The sequence below is a fragment of the Musca vetustissima genome, unplaced genomic scaffold, assembly GCF_032173495.1.
Source record: "Musca vetustissima isolate MV318-11 ecotype Yass unplaced genomic scaffold, APGP_CSIRO_Mvet_v1 utg71941, whole genome shotgun sequence".
Taxonomy (NCBI): domain Eukaryota; kingdom Metazoa; phylum Arthropoda; class Insecta; order Diptera; family Muscidae; genus Musca; species Musca vetustissima.
Window position 1 is genome coordinate 127,867 of NW_026877101.1, and position 26,058 is coordinate 153,924.

A 26,058-nucleotide genomic window follows, 5' to 3' on the forward strand; every position below is an offset into this window, starting at 1 on the left:
ATAACCCACCAAAACTACTAAAATTACATATTTTTAAAAAAGTGGAATTTTATTTCGCTTGCCACGCTCAAACCTTTAATATTTTAAGCTAAGTTTTTGATTTCTTTGTGTGCTTTTCATTTCATTTGAATCGAATATGCATAAATCGTCTCAGAAGGTGTTGCTCTGCATACCCTCAAAAGTAACTATAGGTTTATTTTGTGTCCTTTTACATGTTACAAACATATGCACAAAAATGTATAAAACGTATTAAACCGAGTACGTATTTTGCTCATTGGATGGTTAGAATGGAAAAGGCATGAGAAAACAGATTAAGAACTATGCGATATTCAATAATATAATTTTAATTTTCGGGATCCTTGATAATCTCGCATTCTATACATAAACATTTTTGAGCCTATAATTTTGAAATAAGTTCCTAATGTAAAGTTGTTTACATTCTAAATGTATAATGAATGGTACATTTATTAAGATAAACATTTCTACAAATACTGCATAACAAGAGAACAGAATAAGACAACCCCTGCGGTGTAACTAACTATAAAGTTAAGCACTTAGCATAACTAATAGCGAATAATGCGAGGGCCATTTGTGACTGTAGCTAATGATAGCGAACACCATTATTAACAAATTCCTCAATTTATATCTAGAGCTACTATAAATACAGTAGTTATCTAAATATTAAGGCATAAAACAATCTGAAGCGTTCAAAGAACCACTAGTAGTCTATAACAAGTTTAACCGCTCATCTTATATTTTAAAATATGCGTGCATTTATGGTAAATATATCAGCATTGTATGTTACAATCATACAAATTAACAAATTATTTTAATGAATAGGTATTGTGTTTGGTTGCATTGGCCTCCGCCTCCCACCAAGGATACGATTATCCCAGTCAGAACAATGCTGCCAGTGGTGGCCTCTATGGTGCCCAACCTTTGATTACAAAACGTTTCTTCATTCACTCTGCACCAGAAGAAGAGGGTGTTGAAGTCCATCATCATGATATTGCTGTCGGTACACCACGCAAAAATTACAATGTAGTTTTCGTTAAGTCTCCAGCTGGAAAACAACAAAAGATCAAGGTCCGCGTCACACCAGCTGTTAATGAAGAAAAGACTGCCGTCTATGTTTTGTCAAAGAAAAATGATGCTCCCATTGTGGAAACATTCGTTCAAGAACCTTCGACCACAACCAGCAAGCCCGAAGTTGCTTTCATTCAATATCGTACCAACGAAGAAGCTGAACATGCTCAACATCACATCCAAGCTGAATACGATCGTTTGGGTGGTACCACCAGTGTCTCTGATGAAGGTGTTTCTGACGTTAAGTCGGTTATTGGCATCTTGGACACACTTCAACAAGGTTCTTCGTCGGGAGCCTACTTACCTCCAGCACAGAAACATTAAAACTGTTGTGTGTCTGTATATGTTTTTGTTATGTAATATAAGTGAATAAAACAATGTTTGTTTTGTTTTTAAAAATTACGATTTATTTTATTATACAACCAGTAAGGAAAGTAGTAAAGTCGGACGGGGCCGACTATATGATACCCTTCACCACTATGGGTATATTAAACAGGACTATTAGCATGAAATGGGATGAAATAAACTATGTGATATTTTTCTAAATGTGAATCTACCTAGATCTATCCATAAACATGTCATTCGTTTGTTACAATGGGACAAAATTATGTAAATCGACTTCAAACTAATATAAATAGGTCATCCGTTGGGCTATGTCTGCACTTCTAGAAAACGCAACTACGTTATTCTATGCTCAATTTTGTACGTTGTGCAAAATGTGATGTCAATCACATTTGATGCCCAATTTACTTGAAATCGTTCGAAAGTATATATGGAGGCTCTATCCAAATATTAAGCGATTTCAAAAAACTTGTCACAGCTTAGGTTATACTAATTTCAGAACGTTCCTGGTTACCTGGTGCGTCAATTATTTAAAATCAATCTATAATAAAAGGGAGCTATATCTAAATCTGGACCGATTTTCTAGAAACTTGGCAGACACCACTGTAGGCTTAATTTAGTACGTTATGCCAAATTTCGTGCAAATCGAAGGATACATAGGGACTTTGGTGCACCATTTACATAGAATCGGACGAAACTATATATGGGAGCTATATCTAAATCAGGACCGATTTTCTCGAAACTTGGCTGACATCACTCTAGGCTCAATTTAGTACGTTATGCCAAATTTCGTGCAAATCGAAGGATACATAGGGACTTTGGCGCACCATTTACATAAAATCGGACGAAACTATATATGGGAGCTATATCCAAATCAGGACCGATTTTCATGAAACTTGGCAGACATCATTCTAGGCTCAATTCAGTACGTTATGCGAAATTTCGGGCAAATCGAAAGATATATAGGGTCTTTGGGGCACCATTTACATGAAATCGGACGAAACTATATATGGGAGCTATATCTAAATCTGGACCGATTTTCTCGAAACTTGGCAGACATCACTCTAGGCTTAATTCAATACGTTGTGCCAAATTTCGTGCTAATCGAAAGATATATAGGAACTTCGGAGCATCATTTACATGAAATCGGACGAAACTATATATGGGACCTATATCTAAATCTGGACCGATTTTCACGAAACTTGGCAGACATCATTCTAGACCTAAATGATTACGCTGTACCAAATTTCGCGCAAATCGAAAGATATATAGGGACCGTTTACGTTAAATCGGTTAAATATATAAATGGGAGCTATATCTAAATCTGAACCGATTTTTCCCAATTTCAATAGGGTTCGTCCTTGGGCCGAATAAGTGACCTGTGCCAAATTTCATCCAATTCGGATCATAAATGCGACCTGTACTTTGCTCACAAAAATACATGGACGGACGGACGGACATGCATAAATCGACTCAGAAAGTGATTCTATGCATATTCTCAAAAGAAACCATGTGTCTATCTCGATTATTTTTGCCTGTTACAAACATATGCACAAATACATAATACCCTGTACCACAGTGTGGTGAAGGGTATAAATATAAGTGACATATTGTTGCCACCGCTGCATATTACCCTGTGCATATATGGCAGCGACATGTCTTCGAAAAAAAAACCAAAGGGCCCAAACATTTTAATTTTTACTTTAATTTTGTACCTATTTATTGAAAAAGCATAGCAATTTTTATTTCTATAAACATACAATTGGGAGTGATTTTTTTTGGTTCATTTTGATGAATTAGTGAGGCTATAACTATGTAAAGGAGTCAACCAATGAAATCGGGGTTTTAAGAAGAGTGGTTTGATTTGCTATTGGCTATCTTCTTGTCATATATTGTTTGGTCGTGTCAGACGGACGTCTGTCTGTCTGTCCATGTTAAATTGTAAACAAAGTACAGGTCGCATTTATGATCCGAATTGGATGAAATTTGGCACAGCTAGTCTATTTGGCGCAAGGACGAACCCTATTGAAATTGGAAAAACACGTTTCCGAATTAGACATAGCTACCATATATATTTTCGTCAGACTTCATGTAAATGGTGTACCAAAGTCCCTATATATCTTCCGATTTGCACGAAATTTGGCACAGCGTACTGAATTGGATCTAGAATGATGTGTGCCAAGTTTGGTGAAAATCGGTTCAGATTTAAATATAGCTCCCATATATATTTTCGTTCGATTTAAGGTAAACGGGGCACCAAAGTCCATATACATATTCGATTTGCATGAAATTTGGCGTAGGGTATTGAATTACGTTCAGAATGATGTGTGCTCAATTTCGTGAAAATCGGTTCAGATATAGATATAGCTCCCATTTATATATTCGTCAGATTTAAGGTAAATGGTGCTCCAACGTCCCTAAATAACTTTCGATTTGCACGAAATTTGGCACAGCGTACTGAATTAAGACTAGAATGATGTGTGCTAAGTTTGGTGAAAATCGGTTCAGATTTGGATATAGCTCCCATATATATTTTCGTCCGATTTAAGGTAAATGGTGCACCAGAGTCTGTATTTATCTTTCGATTTGCACGAAATTTGGCACAGCACAATGGATTAGGTCTAGAATGATGTGTGTTAATTTTCCTGAATTCTTTTCAGATTTAGATATAGCTTCTATATCCGACCAAATGAAAAATTTAGTATCGGTTGCAGAACGACATGTTTATGGATCCAATTTAATTTTACTGGTCCTTCAAAAATGCGACGTCTGTTAGGGTTCATCTGTTGAATATACCCAAAGAGGTGAAGGGTATCATATAGTCGGCCCCGTCCGACTTTACTACTTTCCTTACCGGTTTTTATTAGTGGCTCTGCTGTCATGTCTAATGTGGCATCTTTTACTCCTGACATACGTTTTTCCCAAGTGTGCGAGTAATGATCGACTTTTGCTCGTGTGTCCCAACGGCACAAAAAGCAATAATACTTTGGCCATCCAAAATATTGACAACTTTAAGGTCGCACCTCCAGTTCCTGTATTTACCCTGTGCATATATCGCTGCAACATGTCTTCGAAAAAAACTAAAGGGCCCAAACATTTTAATTTTTACTTTAATTTTGTACTTATTTATTGAAAAAGCATAGCATTCTATAAACATACAATTGGGAGTGAATTTCTTTGGTTCATTTTGATGAATTTGTGAGGCTATAACTATGTGAAGGAGTCAACCAATGAAATCGGGGTTTTAAGAAGAGTTGTTTGATTTGCTATTGGCTATCTTCTTGTCATATATTGTTTGGTCGAGTCAGTAGCAGTTTCTGAAATAAGTGTGAAAAAAACATGGAAAAAGTATGTCGAAATTTTAATTTTTTTGCAGTTGTGCTATTTTCAGTATGATGGTGATGTTTTATTGATTTTATCTCAAGAACAAATTTTTAGTTCTAATTAAGAGGAAGAATGTTGCTTAAGAGAAAAAAGCAATATTTCGAATAGTTCACGAGATATAGACTCAATAATAAGTACGTATTATTCGAATATTTTAAAAATTAATTTAAAATAAAACCTTAGCTAATAATGCAAAACCCAGCTAGGGATTTTCTTCCACCATCACAAGCTTCAAGATTTTGGGGGTCTCGATTGGTTCAAGATTTTAAAGTTGAAAAATGTGTCACTTTGTAATATCCATACAACATAGTTGTGTATATTTTTAATTCACAAGAAGTTGCCAGGGCATCGAAGAGGAGTGATTATGACTGATATCAATTATATAGAGGTCTACACAAAGTCTTTTCCAATATAGATTTGAAAACGAATGTTGCTTCAATGACTGGGCCGAATTTCTGATGCTCTCTAACAATAGATGGTCATTCAAAACACCTAAATTCAAAACTCGACTTTTATATCGGTGGCTGCCAGGAGAAAACGAAAAACTAAACCATGGACAATTAGGTTGGAAAATTAGGCAGGGACTTTGAGCCAGTCGAAAATGTTCTGCGAATAAATTGTTTACACACACCACACAAATCATGGGGGTAATTCCCAAAGATCGACCGATACATATAATTATACCCTATACAACTATGTTGTAACTATACAACTATATATTTTATAGATATTTTTGTTGTTTGAATTTTGCCTTGTAAGGGCAGTGATCATTTGAAAGTTATTTTAAGTGGTTATTTTATACTCTTTCGAGTCGAGCTTAATGATCTAAGTTTTTCAATGAAAAGGAAAGCCAGGAGAAGAACCTACGTACTCACCATTATGCGACGCGTTTCATTGAAAAACTTAGATCATTAAGCTCGACTCGAAAGAGTATAAAATAACCACTTAAAATATTTTATAGGTATATAAAATTATTTCAATCAATCCATACACACATCATTCTTAAAGCTATGAAAAATTCCTAGTAAATTGGGAAGACTTAGAGTATTTTGTGTACTATTTGTACGAAATCTTATTTAATTTGGTAGAAAATTTAAATGTGCCAATCAGTATGCTGCAAACTCAAAAGGGGAAAATATTTTTGGTAGGAAGAAATAGGAAATTACTAACTTAACAGTAATGCAAACATCCCATTATGTGAAAATTTCAAATCTCTGTCTTTAAAATTGGGAGTTTAAACAGACAGACGAACATGGCTAAATCGAGACAGAATATTATTCTTATCATAAAAGCATTGGACAATGACCAAAAATAAAAAGGTGTAGTTATAGGGGATCTAAAAAATGAAAAAGGCATACAATAACCAGTAAGGAAAGTTCAAAAGTCGGACGGAGCCGACAAGAGATGCTCATACGTACAATATCTTTTGAATAGAATAGACATATGCACAATATCTTTTGAATAGAATAGACATAGCATCTTTGGAGGACCATTAAAATGGGATCGGACGAAATTAACTGTGCGATTACATATATATTTGAACTAAATTAAAAAGGGAGCTATCTATATCATCAATTTCAAAAAAAAAAAAAAAAAAAAATATCGTGCAAATAGAACAGGATCTATGATGCACCATTTACATAAAATGGGATTAAAGTATATATGCAAAAAGCATTCTAGACTAAATTCCACACCGCGGTGCGCTATTTACATAAAATCGAACGGAAATATGTATGGGAGCTATATCTAAATCTGAACGGATTCCAACAAAACTTCGCATACATTAATCTGGACTTAATTCATTAAACTGTGCAAAGTTTTATCTTAATCGGACAAATATTGGCAGTATGGTGCTCCATATATACGGCAGCTATATCTAATTCTGAAACTATTTCAACAAAATTTCGCGGACGTCAAACTGCACTAATTTCAGTACGCTGTGCAAAATTTACATAAAATTGGAGTCGGTTCAGATTTAAATATAGCTCCCATATGTAGAGCTATATTTAAATCTGATCCGACTCCAACAATACTTCGCATACTCTCTGTTGCTCAATTTACATAAAATCGGACGAACGTAAATCTGGACCTAATACAGTACTCTGTGCAAAATTTTGTCTCAATCGGACCAATATTGGCAGTACGGTTCTCCATTTACATAAAATCGGACGAAATTATATATGGGAGCTATATCTAAATCTGAACCGATTTTCTCCAATTTCAATAGGGGTTGTCCTTGGGCCAAATTTGTGGCATGTGCCAAATTGGATCATAAATGCGACTTGCACTTTGTTCACAAGAAAACATAGACGGACGGACGGACGGACGGACATGCATAAACCGACTAAGAAAATGATTCTATGAATATCCTCAAAAGGAACCATGAGTCTATCTCGATTCATTTTGCCTGTTACAAACATATGCACAAAGATATAATATCCTCTACCACAGTGTGGTGAAGGGTATAAAAGCATACCTACATACGCATTGATAGCATTGAATATCTATTCGGATTAAAAATAAATATGTCCTAACATGAAAAGCATAGGGTCCAAATTTGCGAATATGTATCCAATATTTACATCATATCCAACTGAAATACATTTCAAACAAATACATAAAATTTACGATTCTGTGTATGTTTACAAACCGGCGAAAAGTAAAAAAACATATTATTTGGTCAACATAATTATAATAATGAAGTAATTATAAATTAAAGAAAATTTGAAACGTTTAAACTTTATGCTCTTGAATACCACAACTAACGATTTTCTGAGGGTCATCTGCGGTTAATGACAAACTGAAGCTTGTGTGCTTAAAATGATAACCGAATTTATGAATCACATGATATAGTATAAATATAAGAGTTAGTGGTAAAATAAATTATATTTCAATTCCAAACATTCATAGAATATCTAACAATTCTTTCGAGTTTTATTTTTCATCTACATTATATAAAAATGCGTGGATTTCTGGTAAATTTAAAAAAAATTATATTTTACATTAAATCGCTAATTTAAGCTTCTCCATTTCATTAGGTATTGTGTTTGGTTGCATTGGCCTCTGCCTCTCAGCAAGGATATAATTATCCTAGTCAGACCAATGCTGCCAGTGGTGGTCTCTATGGTGCCCAACCTTTGATTACAAAACGTTTCTTTATTCACTCAGCACCTGAGGAGGAAGGTGTCGAAGTTCAACATCATGATATTGCTGTCGGAACACCACGCAAAAATTACAATGTAGTTTTCGTTAAGGCTCCAGCTGGAAAACAACAAAAGATCAAGGTCCGCGTCACACCAGCTGTTAATGAAGAAAAGACTGCCGTCTATGTGCTGTCCAAGAAAAATGATGCTCCCATTGTGGAAACATTCGTCCAAGAACCATCAACTACTACCAGCAAACCTGAAGTTGCTTTCATCCAATATCGTACCAACGAAGAAGCTGAGCATGCTCAACATCACATCCAAGCTGAATACGATCGTTTGGGCGGAACCACCAGTGTATCGGATGAAGGTATTTCCCAAGTCAAATCGGTTATTGGCATTTTGGATAGCCTCCAGCAAGGTAGTGCTTCTTCAGCTTATCTACCACCTACAAGAAAACATTAGGTTTCTTTATTAATTTTTGTTATGCGTATTTTGTTAATGATATAAAAGATTTTGCTTTTAAATAGGAGAAGTTTCAATTTTGAAAAGTTATGGGTTTTAAAGTGATTTATTTTTTTTTAAATATTAGATACACAAGAAAATGGAGCTAATGATTGTTTTTGACCTGGAGAAATAGCTTTATATCTCGGTTTGTGGCTATTGCACATTACTCTTCTAACTCGACCCTTTTTGCGGTTATTTTCTTAGATTTTTCGACCTTTAAATATTCTACAAAATGTAGGGTCATTGGACAGATAAGAAATTGATATTCGTTTGTTTTACCGCCCTTTCCACTTTTTGAAAATATTTGTTTAGAAAACCTTACATCTATGTACGCTTCACCACAAAGACATAATACCGTGCATTTTTTGCAGCAGCCAATAGGAAACGAGTTATAACCATGGTTGCTTTGAGAATATGCACAACTTTCTGAGACGATTAATGCATGTCTGATCGTTTCATATTTAAATATATCTCCCATATATAGGTTTGTAAGACTCCAAACATGTTATATAATGTTTGTCCGATTAAGTCCGATACCGTATTAGGTATATAATAATGCACGAAGTTTTGTCGAAATCGGTTCAGATGTAGATATACACTGGTGACCAAAATTAAAGCAACTGAAATTGCAAACTAAATGAACTGTAACCTTTAGTGAATTTTTTTCACAAATAAGTAGGTCATTTATTCATTTAAGAAAAAAAAACAAAAGTAAATTTATTTTGAAATAATAAATATTCGATGGAAAACTAAATTGACTTGGCACCAAGCGATTTTCATATTTTTCTTGCATTGCAAAATTTCTTTAATGTTAAAAAAATTGGTATGTAGGGAGGATTGTGCAAATCGACTACTAGAGTTTTTTGCAAATAGAGAACTGGACATTTAAGCGAGAGGCATTATGATGTTACCTTTAAAATGGCAACAAATCATACAACAAAATGGTGCAAATCGGACATTCTGAAGCATGTTAAATAAAGTCTTCTTTTTCCACAAACAACATTTTTGTCCGACTTTATTTTACATATATTTCATTCGATTTACACGAAATTGTGCGTAGCGTATTATATTACGTCTAGAATGATGTGTAGAAGTTTCGACGAAATCGGCTCAGATTTAGATATAGCTCCCATATATATTCCAGTTCGATTTTAGGTAAATGGTTTTGAAAATGAAAAAAATTTTTTAATAAAAGTAGTAGTAGGGGAGAGGGGACACCTCTGAACATTTGTTTCTTTCAAACCTCTTTAAATATTAATATTTTTGATTTCATAACTAACAAATTAAAAAGTTTACAATGGCACTGCGCAAAACATTTATAATAAATAATAAAATTTTGGAATGCACAAAAAAATGTTTAACGAAAAAACTATCCAAAATGGTTTGCACCCTTACAACTAACAAATTAAAAGTTTGCATTGGCATATAAAACCAGTAAGGAAAGTAGTAAAGTCGGACGGGGCCGACTATATGATACCCTTCACCACTTTGGGTATATTAAACAGATGAATCCTAACAGACGTAGCATTTTTAAAGGGCCAGTGAAATGAAATTGGATCCATAAACACGTCATTCTGCAACCGATACTAAATTTTTCATTTGGTCAGATATAGAAGCTATATTTAAATCTGAACCGATTTCAGCAAACTTAACACACATCATTATAGACCTAATTCATTACACTGTGTGTATAGGGACTTTGTTCGACCATTTACATTAAATCGGACGAAACTATATATGGGAGCTATATCTAAATCTAAACCGATTTTCAGGAAACTTAACGCACATCATTCTATACCTAATTCATTACGCTGTGCCAAATTTTGTGCAAAGCGAAGGATATATAGGGACTTTGGTGCACCATTTACATTAAATCGGACGAAAATAGATATGGGAGCTATATCTAAATCTGAACCGATTTTCAGAAAATTTATCACATATCATTCTAGACCTAACTCATTACGCTGTGCTAAATTTCGTGTAAATCGATAGATATATAGGGACATTGGTGCACCCTATTACATCAAATCGGACGGAAATATATATGTGAGCTACATCTAAATCTGAACCAATTTCAATACGGTTCGTCCTTGGGCCAAATAAGTGTCCTATGCCAAATTTCATCCAAATCGGATCATAAATGCGACCTGTACTTTGTTCACAAAAATACATGAACATACGGACAGACGGACATGCGTAAATCGACACAGAAAGTGATTCTATGCATATTCTGAAAAGGAACCATGTGTCTATCTCGTTTCCTTTTGCCTGTTACAAACATATGCACAAAATATAACACTGTTGGACGAACAAGCCATTTCGTCGTTTGTAGTGTGCGTGGAGTTGGTGAAGTGAAAGACATTTTCACTCCGAGTCCGCCTTGCATTTAGTTGATTTATCGTTTGGATCGTTGCTGAGTCCGTTTAGCTGGTAAGACATATACATAACACATCAGAATGTCTATGGCTTCATCCACGTGCTACAAGTGTAATCGTCCGGGCCATTTTGCCCGCGACTGTAATTCCGGAGGAGGTGGTGGCGGCGGCCGTGATATGAGACGCGGAAATAACCGTGAAAAATGCTTCAAATGCAACCAGTTCGGACACTTTGCCTGTTCCTGCCCCGAGGAATCTGAGCGTTGTTATCGTTGCAACGGCATCGGCCACATATCCAAGGACTGTGCTCAACCCGACAATCCAACGTGTTTCAACTGTAACAAAGTTGGTCACTGGGCGCGTAATTGCCCCGAGGCGTCCAACGATCGCGGTTCCAGTAATATTTCATGCTACAAGTGCAACCGCACTGGTCACATCTCCAAAAACTGTCCAGACACGGCAAAGACATGCTACGGCTGCGGCAAAAGCGGTCATCTGAGACGTGAGTGCGAGGAAAAAGGGAGCCGTAACTAGAAAGCGGTCAATCTCCATCACTGCCGATTGACCCCATTCATTTCCTTCAACTTTCCTGTCACCGTACCCAATCTGAAAAATGTTTTAAAAATTATTAATCCCATTTATCCCCAAATCCCGTAATATCTCTTGAATTATTCCAAGCTGCAGATGCAGCCAATCAAGTATACCTATATATCTATGTATGATCTAACCAACTGCACTGTAGTGCAGACAATCTCTCTTCAAAGTAAATTGCACTCTACTTTGGATATAAAAAGTGTCCCAATGTGATACGAGAATAAAAAGTGGATGGATTGAATGAAGACATAATACCCTGTACCACAGTGTGGAGAAGGGTATAAAAATTGGTTGCGGGTCGGAAAAATTTTAATCCGAGATTTTAAAGGCGCTGTTCAAAGGTGCCCCACGTTGAAAGATGCCCCCTCTCCCCTATGTATATAAAACGTACATTTCGATTGACTTATATAGGGGAGAGGGGGGCACCTTTGAACACTTTTTTCTTTCAAGCCTTATAATTTTTTTTATTTTATAATTTTTGGTTTCTTATAAATTTTAACTAATATGTACATATGTAACCTTTAAAATGAATATACATATGACATACTTTAAGCTTGATAAATATATTTTATTACTGTTTTAATGGACGAAGTCAAAGTGTTAAAAACTGCCCCTCCCCAGGGGGGCAAGGGTTGACATTTTTGAACGACATGGTTTTTTACAGTGTTTATGTTCAAATATGTATGTATTTTATTCATACATATCAGAAATGCATTTATTTATTAAAAAATATATACAAAAAGTTTCGAAAATTAAAAAATTCAAATCAAAATTTATTAAAATGTAAAATGACTTAAAAACAAAAATTAATTAAAAACCAAAAAAAAAATAATAAAGGTGCCCCACGTTCAAAGGTGCCCCCCTCTCCCTTATATATATAACATGAGTTAAAAAGTCGTTAAGTACGACCGAAACAAAATTTTGGTCCGAAGCAAATAATCTTGGGATTGGCAAAGAAGTAAACTTATGTCAACTATGTTTTCCAATGACATTTGGCCACCAAGTTTTGGTAAAATTAAAACCAAAAAACCAAATTTTGGTAATATTAAAAAAAAATCAAATGTGACAAATTCGTTTGCAAAACGTTTTCGGAAACCCTGAAAACCAAAATTAAATAATTAATAATTTTTTAGGAACATTATTTACCCAATTAGAACTCAAAATATAAAAAAAGATAACACGGTTGTAAAATGTGCCTAAAAATCCTGAATATATCGAAAATGTAGGCAGTTATATGGTTTTTCCTGATAAGATTCGGAACCCGTTTCTAAATATTTCACTGAAATTTCATAAAATTAAATTATTAATTTGTTTTAATTTACAAAAATAAACATTGATCAAGGTTTTAACCAGTAAGGAAAGTAGTAAAGTCGGACGGGGCCGACTATATGATACCCTTCACCACTTTGGGAATATTCTACATATGTATTCTAAAAGACGTCGCCTTTTCGAAGGAACGTTTACATGAAATTGAACGAACTTAAATATGTGATCTTTATCCATATCTAAACCGACTAACATCAATCCCTACACATGTCATTCTGCAACCTATGCTAAATGTTGTAAATCGATTTAAAGCAAACTTGACACACGCTATTCGGGATGGTGCACGATCACACACCCATTAATTATATCATGTACAATAAACATGAATAAGTCGAAATTATATATGGAAGCTATGCTATTTCTATATCTGAACCGACTTCAAGGCAACTTGCCAGAGATTAATTTATATTACCTTCAGTAAGTTGTGTCAATCGGCCTAGCTAATGGTCTTTAGTGCACCATTTACTTAAAATCGGACGAAAAAATATATAGGAGGTGTTTGTACATCTGATCCAATTTTCGCGAAACTTTGCACACATCATTCTAGACGTAATTCAGTACGCTATACCAAAATCCAAGGATGAAGGGGGCTTTGGTGCAGCATTTACATAAAATGGGACGGCAATATATGTGGGAGCTATATATAAATCTAAACCGGTTTTTATCGAAACTTAGCACACGTCATTCTAGACTCAATTGAGTACTCTAGGCCGAAATTCGTGCAAATCTAATTATTTTCAGGGACTTTGGTACACCATTTACTTAAAATCGGACGAAACTGTATACGGGTGATATCTAGATCTGAACCGATTTTCACTAAACTGAGCACACGTCATTCTAGACTTAATTTAATACGCTATGCCAAAATTCGTTCAAGTCAAAAGATTTGAAGGGACTTTGATGCACCATTTACCTAAAATCGGGCTATAGATGCCATTTTACCTAAAATGGGCTATATCTTAATCTGAACCGATTTTCACGAAACTTAGCACACATCATTCAAGTACGCTATGTCAAAATTCGTGCAAATCAAACGATTTTCAGGGACTTTGGTGCACCCTTTACCTAAAATCGGGAGAATCTATATATGGAAGCTATATCTAAATCTATATATGGGAGCTATATCTATATCTAAATCTGAAAATTTAGCACACATTATTGTCGACTTAATTCAGTGCGCTATGCCAAAATTCGTGCCAATCGAATGATTTTTAGGGACTTTGGTGAACCATTTGCCAAAAATCAGACGATATATATATATATATATATGAGCTATATCTAAATCTGAACCAATTTTCTCCAATTTCAATAGGGCCAAACCAATGGGCTGTGTCAAATTTCATTTAATTCGGATCATAAATGTGACCTGTACTTTGCTCACAGAAATACATGGACGGGCGGACCGACGGACATGCAGAAAGTGATTCTATGCATATTTTCAAAAGGAAACATGGGTCTCGATTCCTTTTGCTTGTTACAAACATATGCACAAATACATGATACCCTGTACCACATTGTGGTGAAGGGAATAAAAATATAGATGACAATGACGACAAATTATAGATGACATATGAAGGACACAAATTCTATAGATGACATCCAGTTAAAGTAGGTTATTGTCCTCTAAAAAAGATGACGTATGGCCACCTTAGTTTAATGGATTTTGTGAAATGTGTTCAGATGAAGATATAATCCCTATATATTTTCATACGAGTTCATGCAAATTGTTCACCGATCGAGACTTAATTTTATGCTTTGTTGCAGCATAACTGGTGTATGCGACATCTGCTCAAATCGGTCCAGATTTCCATATAGCTCCCGTACAAAAATTTGCTCGATTCCATACCAAAGGTACACCCCGAAACCAGTATGCCCGATTAACATGCTATTTTTCATATATTTCAGAATGGTATGCGTATGAGTTGATTTAACCCTTTGTGGCCCAATGTTGCCCACAGGCAACAAAATGTTTAAGAGGTTATATTTTATATGCAGCTAGTAGATATGTATTATTAGGATTTCATATGTCAAGACCTGATTATGGACGACACATATCAAAAGAAAAATCAAAAAAATTAAAAATGTTGGTAAAGTTATGAGCTTTTTAATATAGAGAAGAGGGTATATTTGTGTACAGTACTAATTTGTGTATACAGTCCAAATTATTTAAATCGCTTCGTATTCAAATTGTACAAATTCTACCCTCAAAATTAATATATAGAAAATAATTTAAAATGATTTTTTGACGATTTTGCATTTGGTTTTCTTGATATTGGTCTTTGATTTTTCCGAAAGAATGTACTGTATCTCCCGAATGCAAGGATATATCGATGTCAAATTTTGTGCATATCCTATTTAGGATAGTTGCATTAAATCTGTGAACAGAAATTCGTTCTAAGATTGCGGAAAAAAATTCGGGGCTCAAAGGGTTAAGTTGGTTCAAATATATATGTAAATCACATATTTCATTCATCATCACATATACATTGCACATTTGAACATCTCTTCTATTTCCCCAAAGTGGTGAAGGGTATCATACAGTCAGCCCGTCCGAGTTTTCAACTTTCCTTACTGGTTTTTAGTATGAAATATATGCCAACGAAATGAAATATAATGGGGGTACGATTATATGAGTGCTAACATTACAAGTGGACCAAAATTTATGGAATAAAGAAATAGAAAATTTCAACAATTCGGTTGAAAATACGATCAAAGTCACCAAAATATCGAATATTGAGAGATATCGTTATATAGGGCTCTACTTAAACGTTGACCGATATATCAAACATTTCCAATCCCAAACATCCTAGGAATAATATGGGCAAAATTTAAAATCAATCTCAAATCTTGGAAGATTTATTGTGGTTTCAACAGACAGACGGACATGACTAAATCGATATCGAATTCTATTCTGATCAAGAACAACATTTGGAAATGCCCAAAAATCAGATTGATAACATGAAAAGTGGTAGGGCCCAAATATCATATCCAACTGAAATAATTTTTTTGTCTTTTTAAATCTCAAAAATTGATATAAAATCTACGATTTTATGTAAGTTTCAAAATATCGGCTTTTATTCCACAATAGCATATTATTTGGTCAAATTAATTATAATAATGAAGTAATTATAAATTAAAGAAAATTCGAAACGTTTAAACTTTATGCTCTTGAATACCACAACTAACGATTTTCTGAGGGTCATCTGCGGTTAATGACAAACTGAAGCGTGTGTGCTTAAATTATAACTGAATTTATGAATAACGTGATCTAGTATAAATATAAGAGTTAGTGGTAAGATAAATTATATTTCCATTCTATACATTCATAAAATATCTAGCATTTCTTTCGAGTTTTTTTTTTCATCTACATTAAATAAAAATGCGTGGATTTTTGGTACATTTAAAAAATTTTATATTTTACATTAAATCGTTAATTTAAGCTTCTCCATTTCATTAGGTATTTTGTTTGGTTGCATTGGCCTCTGCCTCTCAGCAAGGATATAATTATCCTAGTCAGACCAATGCTGCCAGTGGTGGTCTCTATGGTGCCCAACCTTTGATTACAAAACGTTTCTTTATTCACTCAGCACCTGAGGAGGAAGATGTCGAAGTTCAACATCATGATATTGCTGTCGGAACACCACGCAAAAATTACAATGTAGTTTTCGTTAAGGCTCCAGCTGGAAAACAACAAAAGATCAAGGTCCGCGTCACACCAGCTGTTAATGAAGAAAAGACTGCCGTCTATGTTCTGTCCAAGAAAAATGATGCTCCCATTGTGGAAACATTCGTCCAAGAACCATCAACTACTACCAGCAAACCGGAAGTTGCTTTCATCCAATATCGTACCAACGAAGAAGCTGAGCATGCTCAACATCACATCCAAGCTGAATACGATCGTTTGGGTGGTACCACTAGTGTATCGGATGAAGGTGTCTCCCAAGTCAAATCCGTTATTGGCATTTTGGATAGCCTTCAGCAAGGAAGTGCTTCCTCAGCTTATTTACCACCCACAAGGAAACATTAGGGTTCTTTGATAATTTTTGTTATGCTTATTTTGTTAATGAAATAAAAGATGTTGCTTTTAAATATGAGAGGTTTCAATTTTTATAAAAGTTATGGTTTGTTTATGTTGTTTATGATACACTGCATAACTATGTTGTTAGGGTATTATAGATTTTAATAGCTCTAAGAGTTTGTAACTCCGTGAAATATTGTTCTTAGACCCTCCGTCATATCTCGACTAGCTGAGACAACATGTGTGTCGGGCCGCCGGTTTGTCTATTATGATTTTTAAACGCGACACGCCTCAGTTTTGGACCAATTGTCACTAAGTTTTGTACGAGGGTGAGTTCTTCCTAGTGGTTGGTTGAATGGTTAATATTTAGTGGATAAAATTGACCTGAAACTTTACTTTTAGTCGACCATCTCGAATTTTTACACAGAGAAGGGTGTATGACCATGGAATAAACATTTTTGTTTTAAAGAAGATCGGCCAATTATTATCGGGTCAATGGACCCATTGTTTTGGGTGAAAAATTGCAATATGTGAATTCTATGGCGTATATATTTACTACTGAAGGACAGTGGTCAATGTCCTTTATAGTATATTCCAAGTAGTGGCTGATCTTCAAATTGATACCAATTATATTACGTATTTCGATCTGTCCTACTAATTCGAATGGCTGTCATGAACCAAATCATTTTTATGTTAAATAACAAGATTTGAATAGTATGAAATATTTTTACTGTGGGAAAATGTGATTCTAAAAAGATGCCGCCGAGGATATGGTGACCTCTAATCGGATAAGAGAGTGCAAATATCATAAAATATTACCAATGTTGGAATATAGATCCGCAGAGACTTACATATCAGTGGTAGTTGTGTAGGGTATGATATGGTCCGCTCCGTACCGATAATAATGCTCATATACATTTAGGTAGGGTCCTCATAGACAAGAAATCTATATTTGTATGTTTTTACCGCCTATTTAGGTTCGATACATTGTTTACGACAAGGGTGAATAATAATTCACCCTTCCGTAGCATACCAATTATTATTTACATTAATTGGCCACTCATTTGAGTCAATGGGGGAATCTTCTCTGCACTTCTTCTAGGAGTCACATTCGCCTGGTTCGGATTGTAGGATAGAGTATTCTCTCTTTTCTACGCCCTCTCCTAGAAGTCACATTCGCTCAGTTCGGATGCAGAGAGGACTTTCCAGTGCTACGGTCGACGATGTGATCTCGACTTTGTTGACGCTACATTTGCTCACCGCGACTTACTTGCATTCTAACTCTCGTTGCTAAAACTTGCAATCTCGCTATCGTTGATTCAGCTTGCATTCTCGAACGCACGCATTAAGGTAAAGTTTTGTTTCGTTGGAAGCTCACTAACTTGCCAAATAAAGTTTGAAACCACATTTAATACCTAAATTGTTTTATTTTGTTTTTCTTTCTTTTTTTTTTGGTTTTTCTCCCCCTCATCGGTATCACGCCAACACCGCCCTTTCAACTTTTTGCCGAACCTTCCTCAGAAAACCTTTAATCTATGTAAACTAAACCCAATTTCGGTGCCAATATTAATGAACTTACTAAACTTGCATGCAAATCATTATGGCATCCCAGTTCTCGTACGAAGACAAATGTATGTACGAAGACAAATGCAAATGTATTTGCAGAAGATAGATATATAACGAATGCTGTATTTTAGTATTACAGATTCCTGGTGAATAAACAAATGCAATGAAGATAAATTTGCTTTAAAAAGCTCAATTGTCGGTGCGTTGGATGCATAAAGGTGCCTAATCGAAATATTAGTTTTAGTCCCAATGTTTCTTTGCCGTTTCAGACAATTTGAAGTCGATTTGCAAATGTCAGTCTTTTTGGTCAGCGGGTGCGCAAGGGGTAGCCGATTTCATCTAAACTTTACACATCGTAATATTTGTTTCGAAGAAGTTGAATGTCGGCTTACTCATTCTCAAAATTTAGCTGAAAATTTATTTTGTACTAGCATGCGAACCAACTTTTGCACAACCTAATATTTTAACCAAGCCTGTATAGTGGTGAAAGATGAAACCTATCGGTCCACTCCTTTTAGTACCTCCCCACAAATTGTCAAAATTTGTTATTTTTTAACCTTATTGGTGGAGGGTATACAAAGTTCGACATTTTTACTTGTTTTTTATTTAAAATTTTTACAAATAGCATTGCTAGGTATGGAACAATTTTGCTGATATAGATCAATACTATGAATACTTCATGGAGCTAAACAGACGTTTTCGGCCTTTTACAATACTTTACCTCTATAGAAACTTAAAAGTATTTTCTCAAATTTTACATTAAAATTTGAGAAAATAGGTCGAAATAAATATTATACAACATCTACCAAACTTGTGAAGAATAATTCCCTGTTGTGTTCAAAATTAGTTATGACAAATTGATTTAAATCTTCAAATAAAAAAAATGATATTGGCCGTCGACATTTAGCCTAATATTGAAGAACTAACTAGTTGAAACAAACTAAGAGATCAACATTTGGCATAGATATTTTGGAGGTCTGATCGACAATCATTTAAATGATAAATGAATATCTTCTTAATGAAATATACAACTAGAGAGTTAGTATAAATATATCGACCATTAACAGTTAAGGCATATTACGAACCCAGAGTTCATCAGATCAAATACATTTTCGAAAACATTCGGTTAAATTTCGTAACAGAAACAAAATATGCGTACCTTTATTGTAAGTGATAAATATTTTAATTCAAATGATTTTCTATTTCTTATAATTTATATATTTATTATCAACTTGTAGGTATTGTGCTTTGTTGCATTGTGCTCTGCTTCACTGGAGGGGTACAACTATCCTAGCCAAGCAAATGGTCCTAGTGTGGGTACTATCTCTGGAATTTCAAAACGTTTCTTTATTCACTCAGCCCCCGAAGAGGAAGGTGTAGAAGTCCATCAACACGACATTGCTGTCGGTACACCACGCAAAAACCTTAATGTAGTTTTCGTTAAAGCTCCAGCTGAGAAACAACAAAAGATTCAGGTCCGTATCACACCGGCTGTTAATGAGGAAAAGACTGCTGTCTATGTTCTATCGAAGAAAGCTGATGCTCCTATTGTGGAATCCATTGTTCAAGAACCGGTTACAACCACCAGCAAACCTGAAGTTGCTTTCATCAAATATCGTACAAACGAGGAAGCCGAACATGCTCAACGTCACATTTTGGCTGAATACGATCGTTTGGGTGGCACCACAAGTGTTTCCGATGAAGGTGTTGCTCTTGTTAAATCTGTTATTGGTCTTTTCGATACACTGCAACAAAGCGGTCAAGAAAAATCTGATGCTGCGCCAACTGGTGAATATTTACCCCCAACCGAAAGTCATTAATTTGTTAAAGTTTTATAGTTAGAATTGTTGCACAATGTTGTTGTAAATAAATTTAGTAAATTGTTGTTAGTAGTTAATATAATTGTTGTTTCTTTCTACAAACATATTTTGCCGGCAACATTAGCGACGAATTGGAGACAAATTTCCTGATGAACAAGTGGATGGACTAGATGTTGATAATAGTCATATTTAAAAAAAAATCTGATGGCAAAGGAGATTTATCGAGTAAGTGAATTGGAAAACGTGACTCGGATTTAAAATATGTCTTGAATCAAGAAATTTGGTTTTAGGAGGTGGTCTAGTTTCTGAACTGCTTACTTAGACAATACTAGCATCTGTTGGTCAACACTATTCTTCTCCGAATTTCAAAACTGATATCATTATATTTATTTATGGCAGTAGAAAGGTATATAACATCTTTGAGTACCTTGAAGCTGTAGTTCTCAAGATCCACAGTTGGTCCGAGTCTACTGTACGTCTTGCGCGTTGATATCATCAACTTGGTCTTCTTGCCGTTTACTGCCAGACCCACTTCGGCAGACTCCTTCCTTGAACACTCACCTATGTTAAATGTGGCTCTAGGACCAATATTTCGCGGCGTTACAAACTCTTGGGGCTGCACAAAGCTATAATACCCTGACAACATAGTTGTGTAGGGTATAATAATTTCGTACGGCCCTGTATGATACTACAAAGATTTTTCTCTAGCGTGAAGATCTGATGGCCATTTTAAAACCTTGATTTTTGACTCCCGCAATCAATCTTTGACATGTTTCGATGTATATTTGAAATTATTGTCATGCTTAGACACCCAGTCAAGTATATTATCTTCAGCAAAGGAGGCTATCAATTATATTACAAATCTCATAAATATATCGAACTGTATAAAAAGAAAAACATGTCCATACCCTTACTGACTCCCCCTTCATGTTTTCAAGCACCCTTGATATACTGAGGCTTGAACCTTTAATTATTTGACCTCATTTTTTCGTGTCTGATATTTTAATATTTAAATTAAATTCATTATACCCTACACAACTATGTTGTCAGGGTATTATAGTTTTGTGCAGCCCCAAAAGTTTGTAACGCCGCGAAATATTGGTCCTAGACCCACCTTTAAGTATACCGATTGTCATATCTCGACTAGCTGAGTCGATCTAGACATGTGTGTCCGTCCGTCCGTCTGTCCATTATAATTTGTAAACACGATACAGGCCACAGTTATGGACCAATCTTCACGAAATTTTGCATGTAGAATGGGTTCTGGCCAATGAAGACCCCTATTGTTTTTGGTAAAGATCAGTTAATATTTAGGGGATGAAATGGACCAAATACTAAATTTTTGTCGGTTTTTCTGGTCGCTCCAGAGGCCGCAATTATGGCGCGAACATCGCGAAATTTTACATGGAGAAGGGGATCGGACCAAAGAATAAGCATGCCTGTTTTGATAAGGATCGGTCAATATTTAGCGGGTCAAATGGACCACGACTTTTGTGTGAAAAATTAAAAATTTTGTATTCTATTGCTTATATATTTGCCGTGAAGGACAAAGACCCGAGAAGTTGATTGTATATCCAAGAGGAGTGGTTGACCTTTAAATTGATACCAATTATATGGCCGTACGTACTCAGATGTGGGAGTTACACTTAAATATTTACAGGTGCTTACGTACTGAGATATTATTTAGTAACCCATTACCACACAATAGGGCGGAAATATGGCACTGGTCGCTCTGAAATTTTCCAGTTGTGGTCAAGGACAACGCCTAGTATTTTCGGGGATGATCAGATAATAATTTTGGGATGTATTGGACCGAAGACTTAGTTTTTTGTGCTTTTTATACCCTACACAACTATGTTGTCAGGGTATTATAGCTTTGTGCAGCCCCAAAATTTTTAACACCGCGAAATATTGGTCCTAGTCCCACCTTTAAGTATACCGATCGTCATATCTCGACTAGCTGAGTCGATCTAGACATGTGTGTCCGTCCGTCTGTCCATTGTAATTTGTAAACACGATACAGGCCACAGTTATGGACCAATCTTCACGAAATTTTGCATGTATGATGGGTTCTGGCCAATGAAGACCCCTATTGTTTTTGGGAAAGATCGGTTAATATTTAGGGGATGAAATGGACCAAATACTAAATTTTTGTCGGTTTTTCTGGTCGCTCCAGAGGCCGCAATAATGGCCCGAACATCGTGAAATTTAGCATGGAGACGGGGATCGGGCCAAAGAATAAGCATGCCTGTTTTGATAAAAATCGGTCAATATTTAGCGGGTTAAATGGACCCATACTTTTGTGTGAAAAATATCAAAATTTGTATTCTATGGCATATATATTTACTCCTAAAGGACATAGACCCAAGAAGTTGATAGTATATCCAAGAGGAGTGGTTCACCTTTAAACTGATACCAATTATATGGTCGTATGTACTCGGATGTGGGAGTTACATGTAAATATTTACAGGTGGTTACGTATTCATATATTATTTAGTAACATGTTACCACAATAGAGGAGGGAAATATAGCTTTGAAATTTTCCTTGAGGATCCAGGTATGGTCAAGACAACAGAATATTGAGATATTCGGAAAATATGTATTTGTAAGGAAGAGGTGCTGTTAATCTCTAATCGGTCAAGAGGGTGCAAAAATCACGAAATATTGATCAGGCTCGAAATAAACATACGCAAAAGTTAGAGTTCCGTGGTAGTTGTGTAGGGTGTAATATGGTCGGCCCCGTCCGTCTATACTGCTCCGCTCACTGGTTTAATTTATATTTTTCCACTGATACGGATTCCAATGAATATGAGCTTTTGCGAAAGCCTATACGGTTTTCCGATTCTTGTAGAAGTAATCTGACATTCATTATAGTTTCCGGGCATGTTGATCTGCTACCATAGCTCGTCCGCGCTCTTTTATTGAGGTTATATCCAACGATAACCCTCTCACTAATTCCGTTGAAATCTTAAATAGGAAGGTAGTTTATACTGCTATGCCAATTTGTTGATCAGTACGAACTGATGTTTTTTGCGGCCCTCCTCCGTGATGAACGTTCACTACAGATATAGTTGCATAAAACCGACTTATAATTCAAGAAATATTTCTGTTTGTACTGCAGAGTTGCTTTAGTTTTGTTAAAAAAAAATGAGGTAATTCACTTGTCCATAGCTTACTATTTATTTCATTATGAATTTCCATCTCTTGAAATCACGATAGAGATCGCAATATTTAAATTAGAACTCTGAAATTGTTCGCAGAAATTGCTAGTATTCCCAGGATGGTATTGCAAATAGAATATACCGGTCCACGTTTTTGTTTAGCCCCCACATACACCCAATATTCGGTACTTTTCTGATTTTGGGCACGTTTCTCAATCGAATTGGTTAGTATTTTGAGTTCTTATTGTATAACACATTTCCGTACTAAAAATATTAATATTGAACCAAGTCAGGGTAGCTCCCATATAACGGTATTCCCCAACATTCGACATTTTGGGGATTTTTGGACACGTTTTTCAATTAAAATGACTGTAATTAATAAATCTTTTTAACCAAGTTTTAAGGTTGCCCCAATATAACGGTACCCCCACATCTCCGTATAAAAAATTACTAATATTGATCCATGTCGGTATTTTGGGAATTTTTGGACACGTTTTTCAATCGGATTGCCTGTAATATGGTATTTTGTGGATTTTAGCAACATTTTCACCTATCTAAAATAAGAAGATACCTTCATTTGTATTTATACCCTTCACCACACTGTGGTACAGGGTATTATGTCTTTGCGCATATGTTTTTAACAGGCAAAAGGAAACGAGATAGATATAGCTCCCATACAGTTTCGTCCGATTTTATGTAAACGGTGCTCCAAATTCCCTTTATATCTTTCAATTTGCACTAAATTTGCCAATTAAGTCTAGAATGACGTTTATTAAGTTCAGTTTTAGATATATCTCCAATATATATTTTCGTACGATTTTACCTAAATTGTGCGCCAAACTCCCGATTTGTCCGATTAACACGAAATTTTGCACAACGTATCAAATTGAGACTTGAATGGCGTTATTGCGTTGTGTTGAAATTGGTGCAGATGCAGACATAGCTTCCATATGTAGTTCGAACGTGTGTCTAATTGAAATAAATTTTTAACAGTGCGAGCTACAGAATAGCGTGCATAAATTTTGCTATAAATCGTTTTCTATGGTACGCAGACGACTCTACATCTACCCGAATGAAATTAATTTTATCATAGGTTGCAGAAAGATATGAGTATGTTCCTTCGAGGGAACTTTGACATGCAATTGTAAGGACACATATGTACAGTATACCCAAAGTGGTGAAGGGTATCATATAGTCGGCCAAGTTAACTCTATGACGGAGGTTGTGATAATGTCACTTATAATTATGAGTAATAACAATAGGCCATGTCACACATTATTTTCAATCTCGTACCAACTAAAGGTCAAGCAAAGTATTCCATAAATTGAGTGATAAGTTAACCATTAAATAATACTCACAACGAACACTAGGGTGCATACATGATAATGATCGGTACAACTAATTGAAATCATTAAGTTATCATAAAATCGCTGATATTTTGTTCAGTGTTCACCTATTCGTTCAGAGCATCAACTCTACATTCAAAAATACAAAACAGATCATTAAATAAATGAATGTTTGGTCAATTATTTGGAGCACATATAAAATCTACGACAATTCATCTACAGCAGAGCTATCTCAATTTAACTGTTAACCGATAGATTCATTCATAAGTAAATCCACACCTTATTCACAGCTAAAAATATGCGAACTTTTATTGTAAGTAGATTGATATTCATTCATGTGACTATTATACAATTTGGTTTTATATTGAAACAATTTTTGCATAATAATTATATTTTAATCTTAAAACAGCTATTTTGTACCTTTGCATTTACTGCTGCAGTTCCTAACGGCTACCACTATGCTGGTCAACCCGGTGTACAATATTCGACGGCACCAGTTGCTGCTAAGGCGGTAGACAGCCTGCTGCATCACAATCCACAACCATTGGTTACAAAAAATTTCTTCATACATTCAGCTCCAGAGGAAGAAGAAACTGAAATCGAACATCAAGATATCGTTATTGGTGTGCCCCGTAAGAAATACAACATTGTATTTGTAAAATCACCCGCCACTAAACAACAAAAAACCAAAATCCGTGTCATTCCTGCCATTCAGGAAGATAGAACCGCGATTTATGTTTTGACCAGAAATACAGCCAAACCTCAAGTTGAAACCTATGTTGAAGAACCCCACATCACAATGACAAAACCTGAAGTATTCTTTATTAAATACAAAACAAATGCTGAAGCTGAACATGCTCAGCATAGTATTAGAGATTCATTTGAACAGTTGGGTGGTTCAAGCAGCATATCCAACCAGGGAATATCTCCAGTGTCATCGTTTATTGGAAGTTTAGATAATTTGCGACATCAGGGTAAATCGATTTTTAATACAAATTATGCATATGGTGCATATTTGCCAGCTGTAATAAGGTATTAGAAATAAGCCTTATCATTGTTATTATTATTAGAGTTATCCAAATATATATTTAAGAATATAAATAAAACAGAAATGAATTTATTTAATTAATATATTTTGAAGCACTGCAATATTATTTATTAATTTCTTGGCACCAATCAACATAGAATAATTTCAGACACTTAGTTTGTAAGCTGAGGGCTGGAAGCGTCTTGAAATATGTATGTTTTATAAACCAGCAAGAAAAGTAGTGGCCGACTATATTATACCCGTCACTACTATTGGTATATTAAACAGATGCATCCTAACAGAAATTGGATGAACTAAAATGTGTGATCTATAGCTAAATGTGAACCGAATTGAATTATTATC

At 35.2% G+C, this 26,058-nt stretch overlaps 6 protein-coding genes across 6 annotated transcripts; all 6 read left to right on the forward strand.

Moving 5' to 3' along the window:
• Positions 1 to 764: 764 nt before the first annotated feature.
• LOC133321658 (uncharacterized) lies at positions 765 to 1,410 on the forward strand. The gene is made up of 2 exons (XM_061530740.1): positions 765 to 779; positions 841 to 1,410. The coding sequence occupies exons 1-2, from the start codon at positions 765 to 767 to the stop codon at positions 1,408 to 1,410; spliced, it is 585 nt and encodes a 194-aa protein (XP_061386724.1).
• Positions 1,411 to 7,772: 6,362 nt separating this feature from the next.
• LOC133321659 (uncharacterized) lies at positions 7,773 to 8,420 on the forward strand. The gene is made up of 2 exons (XM_061530741.1): positions 7,773 to 7,787; positions 7,851 to 8,420. The coding sequence occupies exons 1-2, from the start codon at positions 7,773 to 7,775 to the stop codon at positions 8,418 to 8,420; spliced, it is 585 nt and encodes a 194-aa protein (XP_061386725.1).
• A 2,353-nt stretch (positions 8,421 to 10,773) lies between these two features.
• On the forward strand, positions 10,774 to 11,556 carry LOC133321648 (CCHC-type zinc finger nucleic acid binding protein-like). Its single transcript, XM_061530730.1, has one exon. The coding sequence runs from the start codon at positions 10,919 to 10,921 to the stop codon at positions 11,369 to 11,371; it is 453 nt and encodes a 150-aa protein (XP_061386714.1). The 5' UTR covers positions 10,774 to 10,918; the 3' UTR covers positions 11,372 to 11,556.
• Positions 11,557 to 14,663: 3,107 nt separating this feature from the next.
• LOC133321660 (uncharacterized) lies at positions 14,664 to 16,784 on the forward strand. The gene is made up of 2 exons (XM_061530743.1): positions 14,664 to 14,672; positions 16,215 to 16,784. Exons 1-2 carry the CDS (start codon positions 14,664 to 14,666, stop codon positions 16,782 to 16,784), a joined length of 579 nt encoding a protein of 192 aa, XP_061386727.1.
• Positions 16,785 to 19,492: 2,708 nt separating this feature from the next.
• LOC133321661 (uncharacterized) lies at positions 19,493 to 20,161 on the forward strand. The gene is made up of 2 exons (XM_061530744.1): positions 19,493 to 19,507; positions 19,580 to 20,161. Exons 1-2 carry the CDS (start codon positions 19,493 to 19,495, stop codon positions 20,159 to 20,161), a joined length of 597 nt encoding a protein of 198 aa, XP_061386728.1.
• Positions 20,162 to 24,966: 4,805 nt separating this feature from the next.
• Positions 24,967 to 25,707, forward strand: LOC133321662 (uncharacterized). The gene is made up of 2 exons (XM_061530745.1): positions 24,967 to 24,981; positions 25,078 to 25,707. The coding sequence occupies exons 1-2, from the start codon at positions 24,967 to 24,969 to the stop codon at positions 25,705 to 25,707; spliced, it is 645 nt and encodes a 214-aa protein (XP_061386729.1).
• The last annotated feature ends 351 nt before the right edge of the window (positions 25,708 to 26,058 follow it).